Below are 18,906 nucleotides of genomic sequence, written 5' to 3'. Positions count from 1 at the left end.
AACAGTTCCCACGATACACGATCCACTTTGGACCCTCGTGAAACGACCACGTGCATCCCCGCCCTGCGTCACCCACCGAAACACATTGCTTCCGGTACGCGAGATAAACCTTACAAGTTTCTCTCTCCCGTGACCCCTTTCAGTAAACTGCGTGAGTGGGGGTGGGGTGGAGGGGGCAGGCAGGGAGGGGAGAAGGTGGGGCCGGAAGAAACGTCAGAGGCATTGCGCAACCTGCGTCCACTATATGAAGCCGGCAGGAGAGCTTCACCTCAGCAAACTCAGCAGCAGCTCCCAGCTCCCAGCTCCCAGCACTGCTCCCGCTCCGCAACGAGGCTCTAGCGGCGGGACCGCGCAGCGCAGCCACAGCAGCCGCCGCCGGGGAGCGCCACAGCCTCGCGTTTCTATACATTTTTCCGGACTTACTCTTCCTCGGAAAGACACTGGGATGTTTTTTTCGGCCGCTCTGATATGTGCCTTGGTGGCTCTCGGACAAGCAGGTGAGTGTCGCTTATGACATGGGCCCCCCTTTTTGGTAGCTGCTCATTAGGATGTGCGTGTCCACTCCCCGCTTTGGCCGGCTCCTCCAGGTGGCGGGTGAGATGTGTTAGAAGCGCCGTTTCAGCGCTGTTTTCAACCTGACCTCCGCCTTGGCTCTTCTTGTCTTCGGCGGCGCTTCTTGCCCCCTCGTTTTTGGTTTTGGGGTTTTAGCGCTGTGTTGCCCTTGCGTGGCTCACTGCACACTGCTTTTTGGGCTGTGTAGTGACAGGTGACGGCGAGGATATAGGTCCATGCTGTCACAGACCATTTTGAAAGATGACTGTTCTTAGCCCACTCCGCACGTGCATTAACTTTGAATGTTTTGTTTTGGGTTTCACCCAATGCTGCCTTAACCTTGGGCCGACGTTCACCATTGGGCCCGCATTTCAGTGGCGCCAGTGAACGAGTGTTCAGATGGGCGATAGTAACCATACAACGTGCGGCAGATGCACGAACCCACCGTGCTGTGGAGGGCTGTATAGCAGTGCGCAGACAGCCCCCGCGGCGCTGCACTGTGCTGAGCGCGCATCTTGCAAATCAGGTTTTCCCCTCCCCCCTCCTCTCCTTTGCGTGCTATGGTGCCCTCGTCTTGGAGTCGAACGTGGGCCGGGTGTAGCGTCTCCCTCTTCAGACAAGTGGCCGCACTCACTACGGAATGTTAGCACGTGGCACTGCTGCCGCACACTGCATTTGTAACAAAACCACCCCCTTGTAACTCTTGAACTAAATTGTCTGCTGCCTTCGGTCCTATTTTAACTAGTGGAAAGTGCTGCAAGGCGCGGCCTTCTTGGCGCTGGAATAAGGCACTGCTCCAGCAGGATGGGCGCAGGGAGAGTATAGCCACATATCTTTGAAGCGTAGAATTGCCCTATAAGGGTCTACGCAGTAAGAGGGCGGTGTAATTGTCCAGGTTGCATTGTGCAAAGCAAAGAGTGAATGGACTTCATTTTTCAAACGCGTTTTTTTAATGGTAGACCCCCCCCCCCAGCAACCCCCCATTGAAAAAAGCTTTGTAAATCAGACACTTTGCACTGATTCACCCTGGAACCGTGCAAAGTGTATTTTTGCCGTGCAAAGTCTGTGCAAAATCATTTTCTACTGTAAACATGACTGTGCGCTGACTTTGCACGGCAAAAATACACTTTGCACGGTTCCATGAATGTGTCGGCAGTGCAAATTCACTTTGAACCGGGCAAATATTCCATGAATCGAATGTGATTTCCAAAAAGCTGAACTGGAGTAAATCAGGAGATGCCCTGTGCTTTTCAGATTTGCTCCTGTCACCTTATTCGCAAAGCCGAAAACTGGAGCAAACCCAGAGCGGCTCCCAGCATCTTTGAGAGGCTTGCTTTGCTCAGTGGCCCGCCAGATCCGCATTTGCTCCACTTTTAAGCTCTGTGAATCGGCAGGAGCAAATCTGAGACTCCCAGGGAATCTCCTGATTTGCTCCAGTGCAAATCTATGGGAATGGACCTGACCTGGGGAAACGGGAATTTGAATGGACTGTGCAGTAAAGCATAGACGGCAAATGTTCAAAGCTAGGGCTGAATGTGTGCAAAAGTGGAGGGCGCCTACCTGAAAAACCATAAAGGTACTTGTGCAAAATGGAGATCGAATATGTGAAATTGACGGGTAAATGCGTGCAAAATGCAAAGGACATGTCTGTAAAGCGAAGGGTGCATTTGTGAAATCCCAGATAAGTGAAGCGTGAATGGTGAAGACTATGTGCAAACACGAAGAATATGTGCAAAGAGACAGGGTGAATAGGTGCCGTATCGAGCTTTGTGCAGCACCTAGTAACCAGCCCTTGGGTGCACTCTGCAAGCCTCACCAATAATAACATGCCACCCTTCGCCTTGCACCCTGCCCATGCTGGCTTCACCAGTATTAACATGACATCCTTCACCTTGCAGCCAGTCCATGCTGGTTTCACGCAAGCCAGCTTTTGCTTTGCAGTCAGTCCATGCTGGTCTAACCAGTATAAACATGCCACCCTTTGCCTTGCAGTCAGTCCATGCTGGTTTTGCCAGTATAAACATGACACCTTTTGCATTGCAGTCAGTCCGTGCTGGCTTCACCAGTATTGAAATGCTGTTCTTGGCATTGCAACTAGTCCATATTGGCTTCACTAGCATTAACATGCCACCTTTTGGCCTTGCCGTCAGTATTGTCATGCCACTCTTGCCTTTGCAACCAGTCCAATTGGTTTCACTTGTATTAACATGCCACCTTTGGCCTTGCAGTCAGTATTGACTTGCCACTCTTGGCCTTGCAACCAGCCCTTGTTGGTGCCACTAGTATTAACATGCTGCCATTTCCTTACAGTCAGTCCATGTTGGTTTCTCCAGTATAAACATGACACCTTTTGCCTTGCAGTCAGTCAGTCCATGCTGGCTTCACCAGTATTGACATTCCGCTCTTAGCCTTGCAACCAGTCCATATTGGCTTCACTAGCATTAACATGCCACCTTTGGCCTTGCAGTCAGTATTGACTTGCCACTCTTGGCCTTGCAACCAGCCCTTGTTGGTGCCACTAGTATTAACATGCTGCCATTTCCTTACAGTCAGTCCATGTTGGTTTCTCCAGTATAAACATGACACCTTTTGCCTTGCAGTCAGTCCATGCTGGCTTCACCAGTATTGACATGCCGCTCTTAGCCTTGCAACCAGTCCATATTGGCTTCACTTGCATTAACATGCCACCTTTTGGCCTTGCAGTCAGTATTGTCATGCCACTCTTGCCTTTGCAACCAGTCCATATTGGCTTCACTAGCATTAACATGCCACCTTTTGGCCTTGCAGTCAGTATTGACTTGCCACTCTTGGCCTTGCAACCAGTCCTTGTTGGCGCCACTAGTATTAACATGCTGCCATTTCCTTACAGTCAGTCCATGTTGGTTTCTCCAGTATAAACATGACACCTTTTGCCTTGCAGTCAGTCCATGCTGGCTTCACCAGTATTGGCATGCCGCTCTTAGCCTTGCAACCAGTCCATATTGGCTTCACTATTAACATGCCACCTTTTGGCCTTGCAGTCAGTATTGTCATGCCGCTCTTGACCTTGCAACCAGTCCTTGTTGGCGCCACTAGTATTAACATGCTGCCCTTTGCCTTGCAGCCAGTCCATGCTGTTCACACCCCTGCCAGAACCGAGGAGTGTGCATGACCGTGGGCCCTGACCGCTACGAATGCGATTGCACCAGGACGGGCTATTATGGGGAGAACTGCACACAACGTAAGTCAGAAAGTCATTTTGGATTTCTGTGTGATAGCCGCATATCTTAACTGGCTGTTTTACGTACTCATGCTTTTGTCCATTGAATCCTCTCCCTTGCAGCGGAATTCTTCACCTGGCTGAAAGTGACCCTGAAGCCCAAACCTAACACCGTCCACTACATCCTCACCCACTTCAAGGCAGTCTGGAACATCATCAATAATATCCCCTTAGTGCGCGACGCCATCATGCGATACGTGTTGACGTGTGAGTAGCTGCACTTCCACAGCTGGAACTCCAATGTGACTTATGATTGACTTAGAATGTACATTATTCCATATGATAAAGATATCCTGATCTAACAAAATAACACTCTAATGTAATTGACTAGCTGTGCTATCACTAGGACAGGACATTTCATCCTTAGTTGGGATGTCACTATCATAGGATAATAATCAGGTCAGTTTGTTGCAATGTCACTGGTTATCTATCACCTGTAGAAGGTGTAATGGCAGGGCCTTTCTGCTAGTGTTACGCTACACATACTGTTTATTTCACAGTGTAGTGAGGCGGGGGCTAGAGATATTGAATGGGCAATCTACTTACGCTTGCCCATCTGTGAGCAGAATTGTGATACTAGATCACAAAGTAGTGCACATTCCAAGTTCTGCTTCACATTCCCGCTTCCCACTCTGCTCAGTAGGAATCTCAGCGAGTGGGTCTTGGAAAGCCTCTGGATTCTTAAAGCAGCAATTGCTCTTCTCTTCACTCCAACTGACTGCTCTTTCTCTTCTCCCCAATGCTCAGCCAGGTCACACTTGATTGACAGCCCGCCCACCTACAACAGCCACTACGGTTACAAGAGCTGGGAAGCTTACTCCAACCTGTCCTACTACACGCGCTCGCTGCCTCCGGTGGGAGACGACTGCCCGACTCCGATGGGAGTGTCCGGTAAGTTCACGCCTGTTCACGGGGCAGCCTCCCAGTGCTGGGAATGGCTAACGATGTCACTAGGAAATGGTCTGGCGCGTCGATGCTGCCACGTGGCTTTTGGCCCAGCTCCGCTCTCTTCACCGTGGTTCTCCAGGACACCCCGGCACTTTTATAATTTCTAATGTCTAGCATTGGGGCCCAGAAGTATATCCAAGGTTTTGGTTACAGGTGGGCACCTCGGCATGGCCAAACCGGCTCTCCATCATAGCGAGATTTAACAATGTGTACCAGTTAGTTCATAGATAATGCATGAAATCCATATTTCAAGGGGCTCTTGTTATCATTAAGGAGGTTCCCTTTTCAGCTTAGCTCTGCCATACCCTGCTACTCCTCACCTTCAAGCCCTGCTCTGTTTTTGAATGGGTCCCCAGTGGAGCGCTCCGACCAGCCACGTGCTGTGACCATGTGCTCGCGCGGCGTGGATGTGAGTGAACGACAATGCACGCGACTGATCACTAATCTCACGCCTCTGGATTGCAGGAAAGAAGGAGTTACCCGATGCCAAGCACTTGGTGGAGAAGTTCCTGCTCCGGAGGGAGTTCATCCCTGACCCCCAGGGATCCAACATCATGTTCGCCTTCTTCGCCCAGCACTTCACCCACCAGTTTTTTAAGACGGACACCAAGAGAGGGCCCGCCTTCACCAAAGGGCTCGGACATGGGGTAAGGAGACAGGCATGGGTAATGCTGGCATTGGTGGAGATTGTTTATTGGCTGAGACGGCGCTCGTGCAATGTTATGCCAGGCCATTCTAGTCGATTACAGCCTGTTCTTGGCGCACAGTCCCCACTCAGTCTTCAGCGTGACCCTGGCATACTGAGTATTGTTGCACCCCCGTGTCTGTCTACGGCTCCACCAGCTGCCGACACACCCCCTCCCCAGACCTGGAAGGTGGAGTCTCAAGGTGGCGATTTTGGGCCAGTGTTAAGCGGTCAGAGTGTTCGCGCACACACACGTGCTCTCATTTAGTGTACACTTATGGCAGGATCACACCGCTGGTTTGGGATGATATTCATGTGCACAACAGACTAAAGTAGCCGATGATGCATTCCGTTTGTTGACAGATGTTTGGCTGCAAGTGACTGGAAACGTACGCCCTGTCACCCGATACCCGTAGATGCCAGGAACGTGTGTCTCTGCGTGGGAGCGACTTTAGCAAGCTCATCTCTTTGCTAAAACAGACACACAAGGCTTTATAACAAGCTCTGACAAAGCCAACTGTTTGGGGTTTTGTGTAGGAATGGTAAAGGCCTTTGCAAAGCACTGACATTACTTTACTACTTGGTCATAAGTGGGCGGTAGCTGGGCAATTCCTGGGCATATGATGTCAGTGACACAAGTCAAAGCTGTTGGCTTTGTCAGTTCTTGTTTTCAACAGGACTTCAGTGTAAGGAGCAGATTTAAGCACGCACGTGTTGCTTATAGAGTAATTGTCTGAAAGCGCACGCGGGCAAGACATTTTTATTACGCCAGGAGCTAATTTACAGCTGCAGTGAGACCATTCACCCTTATACTCCTTGGAAATAATAATGGCAGCCCCTAAACAGCACAGCATTTGCTGTTATTGATATAAGTGAGCTCAGAGATCCCAGGAGGATGTGTTTTGGGTAGAGGGGCATATGTGGTGGGTGGGAATGGCTATAGCTGGGGAAACAAACAAGCAACGCCCACAAGCTGTGCGTACATCCTCACATCCCATCTCCACCCTATCTGCAAACCAATGCATTCGTTTTGGAAAAAAAAAAATATCCAAAATAAAAAGTCCTTTTTTTCAATGGAGCTGTTGTCATCGAGCTAGTGAATACCAAAATCCAGTCCTTTTTACATAAAGTATAAAGTATAATATGTACATAATCACTTTAGGCAATATTTTCTCATGCGCACTTATTGTGCAAATCCTGAAAGATTTTCCTGGGGTTTACGGTTGTTCAAGGACATCCCTAGTGTTTATGTACCATTTTAGGACGTGTTGGCCCAGAGGAAAACATTATTAAATTGAACACATGACAACTTACTCTCAAATTTTGTTTGCTCTTGGGACACATAGGTGGGTTTTAGTTTTAGGTGCCGGTTGTACCGACAGCTGTACAACCTTCTTGACTTGGGAACAGAGCAAGAGTGTCTCTGGGGCATGCACACAAGATGCACGCCTTCTCCCCAGGTGGAAAGGAGGTTCTAGAACACAGTGTACTGCGTCACAAGCCGACCTGTTTACTTTCTGGAAGCTGCGACACACCCATGCTGCTAAAACGCCACACACCCTCAGGTCACTGTAAGGCAGCCTATGGCGTACTTGTCTTCTGCGCAGCCCCCCCCCCCCTTAACATTCTGCATTCTTAATTTGACAGGTTGACCTAAGCCACGTGTACGGCGAGACCCTTGACAGACAGATGAAGCTGAGACTGATGAAGGACGGCAAGCTGAAATATCAGGTACACACACATTGCTCCTTGGGTTCTGGTGTGTTTTTTTTAATGTAATAGTGTCCACCATAAGTGGAACCGTGGCCCTTTGACTGAGTAGTAGAGTGAGCAATTCTCGTTCCTCTGCCTGCACGCCTAGGGCAAGCCCCTCAGGACCGTGACTGTAATTAAGAAGTGGATGGGGTCAGGCTGGGCTTTCTTGTTCCTCAAAGTCACCCTCGCTGTTTGTGCCTTTCGTTCAAGCCATGTGTCCATAAGTGCCAAGGGTGTTTATTTTCATCCAATGTACATCGCACTGTATTATAGACCAGCACTTCCGGGGGCAGATAGACAAGGCTGTCCCTCCTCTATGTCGATGCTTGCCCCAAGGGATCTGTTGTGGCAGCAGTATGACTCCAGGGTTTAAGAGGGGGAAACGAATGCATCGCAAATCACAGATCTCTGCTGCAATCATTGAAAGAGGCACGTGTGCAGTGATTTTTTCAGCTCGGCACTATCGCAACACATTGCAGAAGTTGCTCTCCTTTGTTAAATAGATGGTTTATTTAAATAATGGGTCACAAAGTCACGCAGTGGCCTAGTTATACAAGGGTCGCAGAGCTGTTCACACAAGTTGCGATATTTGCATCTGCATCGCTATTTTAAATGGGTGGTACAGTATTGCGAGAGCTGTGGTTTGTATGGAAGTATAACATTCTTATCTAAGTGATGAGGTTCTCCAATAGGAAACTAGACACTAATGGAAGAGAGTCACCTATGCAAAAGGGGAGGTCATTGGCCTGCAAGGTTTCTGCAGCGGGCGCCATCGTCTGTGTTTGCAGTGGGAGGTTTGTTTGGAGTGCATCTTGTAATTGACGATTAAAGACAGAAACACTCTTTTATTTCAAAGTCATTCTCTGAAGTAGATCAACTGAAAACAATCGCCCACTTCAAAATTAAGTATCGGCCACAAAAAGTTGAGAGGCTCTTTCTTCAGTACAGTGTTCATTTTTTTTAACAGATGATGTCATTTTTGAAGCAGTTTACTTGTTCATGAAATAGATGATCATCACTTGTTGAGGACTTCTTTTTGACCACATGCATCTTTCCCCCCCAATTTGTGCAGATGATCGAAGGGGAGATGTACCCACCGACCGTGCAGGAGAGCCAGGCGGAGATGATGTACCCGCCACATATCCCAGAGAACATGCGCTTTGCCGTTGGGCAGGAGGTCTTTGGACTGGTTCCGGGTCTCATGATGTATGCCACCATCTGGCTCCGGGAGCACAATCGGGTGTGTGACGTCCTCCGGCAGGAGCATCCAGAGTGGGACGATGAGCGCCTATTCCAGACTACCAGGCTTATCCTGATTGGTGAGTTGAGATCCTTTTTTAAAATCTGATTTGCTTTAGGCCCCTTTTATTTCCCCCCTTTCTGTCCTTCTCTAGTGGGGTACCACTGAACCTAGGGTATACGCTTTGGCACACATGCATGTTTCCGTAAACAGCAGCGTAAAATGTTTCATTAGAAGCAAGTTAGCCTATCATCTGTATTGGCCACTTGAGAATTGAGATACGTCTTCAGTGGGTGAACTTGAGCAGCTGTAGGTTTGCAATTCAGTGCCCGAGCTTGATCACAAACTATGCTGGGTACAGTCATCGGACTTTTGAGGGCATATTCAGCTGCATTTCTTGAACATAACACGCTTCACAGCAGTGTTGGAATGGGCCAGTCGAACGCCAATTCAGGGCCTTCAATCCCTCTGATGGGGCCATATTGGGGCAGAGCTTCCAATCAGAAGATGGCTGGGTCGTTGAACACAGTATTATAACAGTAACCTGTGTTTATGAGTTACCTAATATCTACGGGCATTCAAGTACTGTCATATAGAGGCCCAATGAGATTGCTATTCCAATGATCAGGCCGAAAGGCATCTCTTAATTGGTCAACAGGTTCCACATGGGGCTTCACTACGATGACCGTCACAAATGATTTTGAAAGTCCGCCCCCCTCCCAATCATCTATCCTGCTTTTGGTCGACCCGTTACACCTTTTTTCAAAGTCAAATGGTTGTTCTTACTCATTTTAACAGGTCAGACCATCAAGATTGTAATTGAGGATTACGTGCAGCACCTGAGTGGATATCACTTCCAGCTGAAGTTCGACCCGGAGCTGCTGTTCAACCAGCAGTTCCAGTACCAGAACCGGATTGCAGCCGAGTTCAACACCTTGTACCACTGGCATCCGCTCCTTCCCGACACCTTCCACATCGAGGACCAGCAGTACAACTACCAGCAGTTCATGTACAACAACTCGGTCATGCTGGAGCACGGGATATCACACATGGTGGAATCTTTCTCACGGCAGATCGCTGGCAGGGTAAGCAATCTACCCGTCCTCCTCCTTGCCTCACTCATGGTCTGAAACTGTCAGAAACGTTATTTAACGAGTAACGGTAGCACTTCCCTTTGGTAACTTTTATAAAGCAGTGGAGTTAACCAATTAACTCTTTCTATCCAATATGGAGGATTGCTGAGGTTGAAGATGAGAAATACATAGTCCATCGCCCATCTTAGATTGTTGTCACTTCAATTGCAATAAGTCCATTTGCATTCCTACAATATGCTCACTCTTGTGCTCTCTCTCTCTCCTCTATGACAGGTGGCTGGGGGTAGGAACGTCCCGCCTGCAGTCCAACGCGTGGCCGTGGCTTCGATTGAGCAGAGCCGGCAGATGAAATACCAGTCCATGAACCAATACCGCAAGCACTTCAACCTCAAACCTTTCCAGTCATTTGAGGAGCTCACAGGTGAGGAGAAGCATCCCCGAGATCCCCTTCAGTGGGAAGAGAGGACTGTGGGCTGAGATAAAGATGCCTGGGCAATCTAAGCCGGGCCTGTTGTTGAATAAGGGGTGGGGCCACGGCTTGCTTTCAAACCACTTTCCTCTACCGGCAATAGCAGCTGGATAGGACCAGTTTAACCAGCAAACAATTCATTCTCCCCAGAGCCTCTCTCCGAGCAAAGGCAGTCTGTGGGCATTTTTATGTTCAGCTCTATCTGAGATGCTGCCCACAGACTGGCTTTGTTCCAAGATATTCATGGATAGTTTGAACAGTCAAGGGCACGCAGACAAAGAAGGCAATGACAGAGACGTGCCCCATAATCCTCCTGGGCACTCAAAATTATGATGATAGTTACCCAGGCTGAAAGAGGAGCGGTGGCCTGAAGTACCCTGTATAACGAGACTGGCATGATGGCGGGTGACCAGTGAGCCGAGTGAACGAGTGGCTTCATCATCTGACCCACTAGACCAGGTGTTTCAGACCCTATGCCCTTTCCTGCATGCAAGCACTCCCCTGGACAGGGAGGGTTATGAGGTTGGAAAAGAATCCCCGACATAGTAACCTATATAGCATCTATGATCCATCCATTTAAGCAACCAGCATGCTTCTGATTATAATCACGCCCCCCGCCCCCCCATAATGAAAATCACCCAAAATAGAAGGCTGCCACCAACATATGATAGTTCTTCTAGGTTCATACAAATTAAACATGCCCTTAAACCAGGCACATGAAAACATGCTTTGAAACACGTGTATAGGCACGTTATAAATGCCATATCATATATCATATCATGACATCCCCGTTGAGCGGCCGCGCCTAAAACCATACTGTGCAAATCAGAAGGGGTCACTTGCCTTCTAATGCTTTTGTGTGTCTCTCATGACCTGTGTGTTAAGCATTCTTATGTTCTTGTTTCAGGAGAGCAAGAAATGGCTGCCGAACTGGAGAACCTCTACGGGGACATCGACTCCATGGAGTTGTATCCTGGTCTGCTCGTTGAGAAGCCACGCAGTGGTGCCATATTTGGGGAGACAATGGTTGAAATGGGAGCCCCCTTCTCTCTGAAGGGCCTCATGGGGAATCCCATCTGCTCTCCGGAGTACTGGAAGCCCAGCACCTTTGGCGGCAAAGTGGGGTTCAACATTGTCAACAGCGCATCACTACAGACGCTCATCTGCAACACCGTAAAGGACTGTCCTGTCACGGCCTTTCATGTTTTGCAACCCAAACCCACGGAACGGGCGACGATCAATTCAAGTTCCTCGAACTCCGCACTGGACGATGTTAACCCCACCCTACTACTGAAAGAGCGCTCCTCGGAATTGTAATTCTAGAACAATCAATTTTTTATTTATTTATTTAAGCCCTTTCCCCTAAATTATGTTATTTATATTTTCGACATGTTAAATGTTTGAATTTTTTTATGCTGACTCTTTAGTACCTTCTGCAACAGAAGACAGTGTCTCAGGATACAGTGTGGCCTTCACTGAACGTTCTCCAGGATCTAATCCAGAAAAATGTGCGACTGCTTTGGAAATGACTTCCACGCGCAAGGACCTTTTTTTTGAAGGAAATTGAAGCTCTTTTTTTTTTTTAAAGAAAGAATCTTAGCCATAGAGCAGATGTTCTGAAATAGCTTTGAAACTGGCTTCCCATTTTCCCTCTCTAAACATGGTCATGCCTTCGTCTCGTGAGTCGCAGCATGTCGCAGGGCTTACAAGTAGGTCTTCTTAGCATCACGGAAAGCTCTGTGTCACACTTGTGCTATGGGTAGTACAGTAGACGCAGGATGCCCCAGGCCCTTGCCAGCACATTTACACATTTGAGGAGTGAGGCATTGCTTTATAGAGAGACCACTTGCAGTGGAAAATACACTCGGTAAAGTTCACCGTGTCGAGATAAAACCTTAAAGGGCCTCGACTCATCCAAGGTATAATTTGTGGTAATGGGTGACTTATGGGTCATTAAAATAACACATGAGAACGTGGCATTCATTTATAAAATGCCCTAGACTGCTGTTTTATCCCTGAAGAGCTATGCACTTTGAGTTGGAGTTCACAATGTATTCTTTCTAGTCCACTGCTGCCGATTGTGTCGGAAAACTAAACTTGAATGTCTCTAAGATGTTTTAATTAAAGCAATAGGAAAGGATGAGGGTGCAGGCTTGACAGGAATCGCAGATCGATTTCACTGCCTATAGACTCTTCTACACTTCCAGAAACATACACTGTTCAGGAATTCTGGGAATTCTGCCCTCTCTCTTGGCAGAGCAGAAGGAGAGATGCCATTGGGGAACCATCTCAGCGGAAACAACTTGTTTGGCACAGACGCGCTTGTTCCCATGTTGTGCCTTCCTGCAACTATGTTAGTTCAGAACAATCTCCTTCCTGAATGCACTACTTCCCATACTGGTCCGTATTGTAGGTCTGTAAATTCTCTAAATACAGTGACAAGAGCTTCGGCCTTCCACAGTGTATTTAAAGAGTTCAGTGCAGCACATCCCTTTACCAGGGTCATGCAGACCATACGTTCTAAGGAAGCACCAATCTTCTCTCTCTTGAAAGGGCGCCCACTTACCCCTGATCCCAGATGGCCGTATAGACCATTGGTTGACTCTGCTATCCACTGAAATCATTCCCGGCCTTACCATCATAGGAAAGAGAAGTGCACTGTGGTATTGTATCCTAATATGTATGTATAATGTAAGCCTTTGACTGTAGTTGTTTTGGAATGCCTTAAAGTAGGCCTAATTCTATGCAGCCCTTTCCTTGTTCTATTTGTTTCCAAAGAGACCACGCCCCAGAAGCGGGCAGTTACCCAGAATCCCCCTTCCGAGCTCTGTCACGGAGGACCATGGTGATCTGCCTGGCACTTACAACCATTGCTTTTTGGTATTACTTGAATAGGACTGTACTGTACCAACCTCACCTGAGGTCAAACAATGTAGGATGACTTGCTTGGAAAAATGGTACTGAAATTGGAGCGATGTAGTAAGGGACCACGGATTCTGCCTGAGAGCCCTAACTCTGGAAAGGGTTCGATGTGGCTGTTAAAGGGCCAGAGAATGGTCGCATAAAGATCTACTTTACAGAGATCATCATGTTTTTGTGACTAAATCCAACGCCCTTCCGGTTGCGATAGTAGCTCCCTAACCAAATCCCAAATCCATGAAACGGAATAACCGTATGTACTGTGTCTTGAGAATGTATGCGTCGTGGGTGGGGGTGGAGGGAAATGGGGATATTGTATTTTTAGTAAACTGGAAGCATACACTGATATTTTTGTGGCAAGATATGTAAGCATACATCACATGATGTGTCCTTGGTTACATTAAAATGCCTTGCAAAAATCAGCAGGTGTATCCTTCCCGTCAGACTTAATTTTGTTACATGGGAAAAGTGAAAATGAACATGTTTTTAATGACTTTCTATGTAAAAGATATTTATGTAAGTTATGATACTTTAGAAATATTATATTTTTTTATTTATGGATGCGTTATTTTTTGAAATTGTGACTTGAAAATAAATCAATTTGGAACTATGTTTTCGAGTAACTGGAATTCCTTTATGAATATTACTGTGATATTTGCTTAATAACTCAGAATATGCATTTCAGAATTATAGAAGATTCCCCTTTCAATGTTTAGCCCCTGCTTTTAAAATGGAAGCTCCTGTTATGACCCCTCGCTCTTGAAGGGCACCTACACAATATAAGCTCAAGAGTCTTCAATACTTTAGACATTAAGTTTGTGACTCTCTTTTTGAGATACATTGTGGCCAATGTAAAGTGTGAAAATCTACTCAGGGCCACAATGGCTCTCAAACAGTGAAGGCTGTTTACATGGTCCTTCGGGCCAGCATGGATTTCCATCACGTCTTTCCATAAGATCAACAGGAACGGTGTGAATGCCATGGTAGTATTTAAGATTTTCATGGCTATACAGACTGCACAGATCTCAGTAACATTCAAGGTTCTCCAGATGGCCCTATAGAGCCTGGACGGTCATTGCATAACGCTTCTTTATGTCATCCATAACGTTGGACAGCCTAACAAAGGAACATTCCAGGCTCTCTTTATGCTCCATTGGGCCCATAGGGTTATTGCATAACGCATCTTCTGTAGGGTTGGAAAGCCTAACATAGGAACATTCAAGGCTCTCTTTATGCTCCATTGGGCCCATAGGGTTATTGCATAACGCATTTTCTGTAGGGTTGGAAAGCCTAACAAAGGAAAATGCCAGGCTTTCTTTATGCTCGATTGGGCCTTTAGGGTTATTGCATAATGCATATTCTGTAGGGTTCGAAAGCCTAACATAGGAACATTCAAGGCTCTCTTTATGCTCCATTGGGCCTGTAGGGTTATTGCATAACACATCTTCTGTAGGGTTGCAACGCCTAACAAAGGAAAATGCCAGGCTCTTTTTATGCTCCATTGGGCCCGTAGGGTTATTGCATAACGCATCTTGTGTAGGGTTGGAAAGCCTAACAAAGGAACATTCCAGGCTCTCTTTATGATCCATTGGGCTCATAGGGTTATTGCATAACGCATCTTCTGTAGGGTTGGAAAGCCTAACAAAGGAACATTCCAGGCTCTCTTTATGCTCCATTGGGCCCGTAGAGTTATTGCATAACACATCTTCTGTAGGGTTGGAAAGCCTACTCTAGGAACGTTCAAGTCTTTCTAAAGAATATGGGAGGCCTTTCAGTATTGTGATAAAGTGATGATAGCATGGAAAGCACCAGTCTCTTTGTGCACCCATCCAACAGGTCACTGTCACGAATCTTGATCCACTAAACCCATGCCGCATTAGCACACAGGTGACGTGTCAGCACTAAAAACACAAATCCGGAGGGCCTCAATGGCTCACATCGGGGAATTCAGAAGTCTTCATATGATCCATGGAGCCTCCATGGTTTTTACATTAACGTTCAAGGGTCTCACCAGGAGCCTGGGGCTTACCCACACTCGGGCTAGGCCTTCACTGCTCTGGACCGCTGCTTCATCTGGGGACCTTGTATTCATTTGCCGGCTCCTCCGGGCACCAGCTCATTTACACATCACCCACTGCTCAGTAGGTGTGGTGGCACAATGGCCTGCTTGTGTTGACTAAGACATTTGCGGGGCAGGGTCCTTCACTCAACAAATTAATATTTAGAGGCCTGTGGCAAATATACACAATATGGTGGTACAAAATAGGTCAATACTGGCTTAAGTGGTCTTTGCTCCCGGGGGGAGGGGATGAGAACTTGTGTTGTGTTTTCACCTTCTATCTATGCTCAAGCCGGGTGCTTTTCACTGGGGTGAGTGGACATTGAGAAAGTGCGAGTCGTACTTTTCTCAAGGTGTCGAATGAGAGTCCAGACAATTCAAGTCTGTGCTTCTCAGTGGGTCGAGTTGGCATTGAAACAGTTTGAATCATATGCTTCCCAATGGGTTGTGTCAGTGTTGAGGTGGCTTGAAAATGTAGCAAGTCGGTTAAAAAGGCATGAAAGCTCCAAAACAGCTCTGTGGGGTCCTGAGACAGTTTGAAGATGATTTAAAAGCGATCGGGTCGGCTTGGAAGCCGTTAACAAAGGAAAACTGAGCCAAATGCTGTGACCTTGTCTAGGGTCTCGGAGGATAAGATAAGTCCTTGGAATGCCTTTTCTAGCCAGGAATGTTGGCAGAGAGCACTTACCAGGTTGCCACTTGCAGTACGCAGAGTCTTGACACCAGTTCCCTGGCAGCATGTAGGCCTTCTCCAACAGAAGGTCACTCCAAATGTTTCCTTTGTGTGGCTGGGGAAGGTCTTGCTCCTTCCTTGGAAAGCCTAATCTTCACCCCAATGGCTGAAGGCTTTGGGCAGACTGTACCCCAGTAAAGGTCAGTGAAATTCTTCTTCTTTTACTGAAGTCCAAAGATGATTCAAAGTAAGGGGTCTGAGGGGTATCATCCTCTTATATGGTCATTTTGCCACGATGGATTGGTCTAGTTGAAGTCTCCTGTACAGGGTCAGTCTCCGCTGCCGTAACAAGAGGCTTTGCATTCTGATCGCTGCTACCAGAGAGCATTGTTTGCAGGAAGTTGGGAGGAGGCATGGGACAGAGTATGTCCTACATATTTTCAAGGTAGTGCTGTCATTCCTCTTGGGGCAGCTCCTCTTCCAGGCTTCACTAATCCCACCTCCCCCTATCTGCCTCACATCAAAGATTCTCCATTAATTACCTCCCTGGTGTGACTTCCCCATTTGCTAACAAAGCTTCTCTATGAAGCACTGGCTCCCACCTGGCACCCTGGGGGTATGCCTACCTTCTATGGGGAGGAGTCAAACCTTCCCAGCAGAGAACAAAGTAAGCCACTTGGGACAACACCAAAAGTTTGTTGTGGGTGAAATTGAGCCCCAGTAAGCAGTACACAAAACTCTGAAAGTTGCAGGAGTCACTGGAAACAATAAAAATGACATAAGGTGGATTTTGCCAATGATAAATGTATCGCCTTAGAGGGCACTTCATCAAAACACATATAGCTGTATCTTTTATATTTTGCATATCTGTCACCAAGCCTTGAGTTCTCACAGGTATATATTATTTGTATCATGGAAGCCCACTTGTAAGGGTGGCACATGGCCGGAATTCATTTAGATCCCAGCAGGTTTTTCGTCGGGTATGTGCCTGTGCTATGTGCCTGCAATGTCGCCCAATTACATGACAGCTGCTGGTTTGTCAGTAGACAGGGCCCAGTCAGGAGAACACACACACACTATACTTATTCAGCATGGAGTATTTAAAAAGTGGGGCCTGATTAGCAAAGCTCACTTTCTGGGATAGAATACCAGTGTTACAAACATAAATAAAACTTTGAGATTGCCCACTGGCGCAGAGTGCATTTTGTCAGACAGATCTATGGATTTCTGTCTGGGCTAGCTTGAAAATAATCAGCATTGAACCGCCTTCTCAAACTCAAGTGACTCATGACTCCATGACGTTAAGTCATTACGTTACCAGTCATAGGCTCCCTCCCCAAAAGAAGAGAATATATTCTGGGAACGATTAACCAAACTGAAAGATAACTAGACGAAGGGGTTCATTACGAGTATGGCGATAAGTGGTACAATTATGAGTTTTGGCTTTGAGTGGAAGATTTACTTCCAGCAAAACCCTGGAGGGAAATCTTGCCACTCAATGCCAAAAAAGTGACAGTAATTCCACCGCGGTAATTCTGCAAAGAAGGCCCCAATTGAGTCCAACGGACCCAAAACAAATGGGAATTTACACCGTTACCACCACTTGTAATCAGGCGAAAATTCTGCAGTGCTGCTCAGCATTGGCGACAGCTTGAGGGTCATAGACACTGGGGACGGCTGGCAATGTCATGTCAGCGGCACTGGCAGACTCATCCGCCTCGGGTGTGGAGAAGCAGTGACTGGCTTTTGGGGATGAGTGGACACAACTGGCTCAACACAGATTTGGGATACTGCAGCAGTAAAGGGTTGGAGCTCGGAGAAGTTGGGGACTAGCTGACAGTGTTGAGTTAAGGACGCAAGAAGTCTCGACTGGTATCGGAAGCTCGATTTGTATCAGAGGCTCTCCCCCCTCCCCCCGGGTACCAGGGGTGGGAAGCTTCCATGAATCACCTGCAGGTTCTTTACCTCTCGTTCTCAGTGGATCGTTCTCAGTGGACCATAAGCAACACATCAACATCTTAGAATTGGAGGCAATATTTCTGGTTCTGAATGCATTCCTACCCAACATTCAATGTAAGACAGTCTGCACATACATGGACATCCCACCATCGATATTCTACAACAACAAACAGGGGGCATGAATTCAAAGCAGCTCACCCTCATGGTGGCACAGATGTGGCAGTAGGAAATCTCTCATCACATTGGGCTTCAGGCAGCACATTTACCAGGAGCATACAATACAGATGGGGATCACCTGAGTCAACAAGTGGCAACCAACCCTGAGTGTGAACTAAACTGGCAGGTAAACCTAAACCTAGTCTCCACTTGGGCTTATCCACCAATGGAATTTTTGCCATGGACGCAAGCAAGCAAGGGGGCCCAAGGTGTGCACCTAATAGGGGATGCCCTGGAGATGTTGTGGGATGAAACTGAGCTGTTTGCACTTCCTCCATTTCTGCTAATTCATTTGGCACTCCAGAAGTTCTAGGAGGCAGTGACATGTTCTCTAATCTTCATAGTATGCTGATGCCCAGCCAGGTTCTGGTTCTCAGATCTGTTAAATCTGTCCTGGGAGACCCAACCTTCCCCCTGGATCTCCAAAACATTTAGTCTCAGGAGGGATGTCATGTCCTGTACCTGTCCCAATAATCACAGAACTTGGCAGCATGATACCTGAGGTCAGATCCTTAGGGCATTTGGGCCTATCGTAGGAGAATATGCAAATATCTTAGGCAGCAAGAAAAGCATCTACAGGGACTCAAAGGAAAAGTAAATCGCTCAGGTTTTGTAACTGGAGTCTAGAAAACATAAAAAACCCTTTGGTGGCTCCCTTGTATGATGTCCTATCTTTTGTTTCAAGCTTACCAACCTTTAGCTTTTGGGTTGAGTTATCCGGTGATAGGCACTAACTTAAATTCTGATGACCATTGCTTTTTGGTTTTCAAACAGGTGTTAAAGGGTCATTTCGACGGTCTATGTTGAGTTTTCCTGTCTGTTGGGGCCACTCACCCTAAATGGGACCTGAACATTGTTCTCAGTGCTTTGTGTCACAAACCGTTTGAGCCAATGGCATCATCACACACTAGATTAGTGTCTTGGAAAGTCACTTTTGTAATAGCAATTGCATCTGGTAGGCGCATAAGCAAAAATTTGGCTTTGTCAGCAGAAGACTGTTTGCAGTCAGTGGTGCTCTACACACATCTGTCGTTCGTACCAAACGTAGTGTCAGAGTTCTATATTAATCAGGAAATAT

At 47.2% G+C, this 18,906-nt stretch overlaps 1 protein-coding gene across 1 annotated transcript; it reads left to right on the top strand.

The window, feature by feature from the left end:
- The first annotated feature begins 213 nt into the window (after window positions 1-213).
- Window positions 214-13,533, top strand: PTGS2 (prostaglandin-endoperoxide synthase 2). Its single transcript, XM_069641386.1, has 10 exons — window positions 214-497; window positions 3,656-3,772; window positions 3,875-4,018; window positions 4,559-4,702; window positions 5,225-5,406; window positions 7,092-7,175; window positions 8,272-8,518; window positions 9,238-9,524; window positions 9,807-9,954; window positions 10,910-13,533. Exons 1-10 carry the CDS (start codon window positions 245-247, stop codon window positions 11,317-11,319), a joined length of 2,016 nt encoding a protein of 671 aa, XP_069497487.1. The 5' UTR covers window positions 214-244; the 3' UTR covers window positions 11,320-13,533.
- The last annotated feature ends 5,373 nt before the right edge of the window (window positions 13,534-18,906 follow it).

The sequence above is a fragment of the Ambystoma mexicanum genome, chromosome 1q (genome assembly GCF_040938575.1).
Source record: "Ambystoma mexicanum isolate Mex_15411 chromosome 1q, UKY_AmexF1_1, whole genome shotgun sequence".
Taxonomy (NCBI): Eukaryota; Metazoa; Chordata; class Amphibia; order Caudata; family Ambystomatidae; genus Ambystoma; species Ambystoma mexicanum.
This window is presented reverse-complemented; position numbering and strand designations above follow the sequence as displayed.

Excerpts from the sequence above, each read along its gene's own strand:
- PTGS2 (XM_069641386.1), top strand. The coding sequence starts at position 245 with ATGAAGCCGGCAGGAGAGCTTCACCTCAGCAAACTCAGCAGCAGCTCC. Across the intron at positions 498-3,655 it reads GGTGGCTCTCGGACAAGCAG|CCAGTCCATGCTGTTCACAC; the intron begins GTGAGTGTCGCT and ends TTTGCCTTGCAG. Across the intron at positions 4,019-4,558 it reads CATGCGATACGTGTTGACGT|CCAGGTCACACTTGATTGAC; the intron begins GTGAGTAGCTGC and ends CCCAATGCTCAG.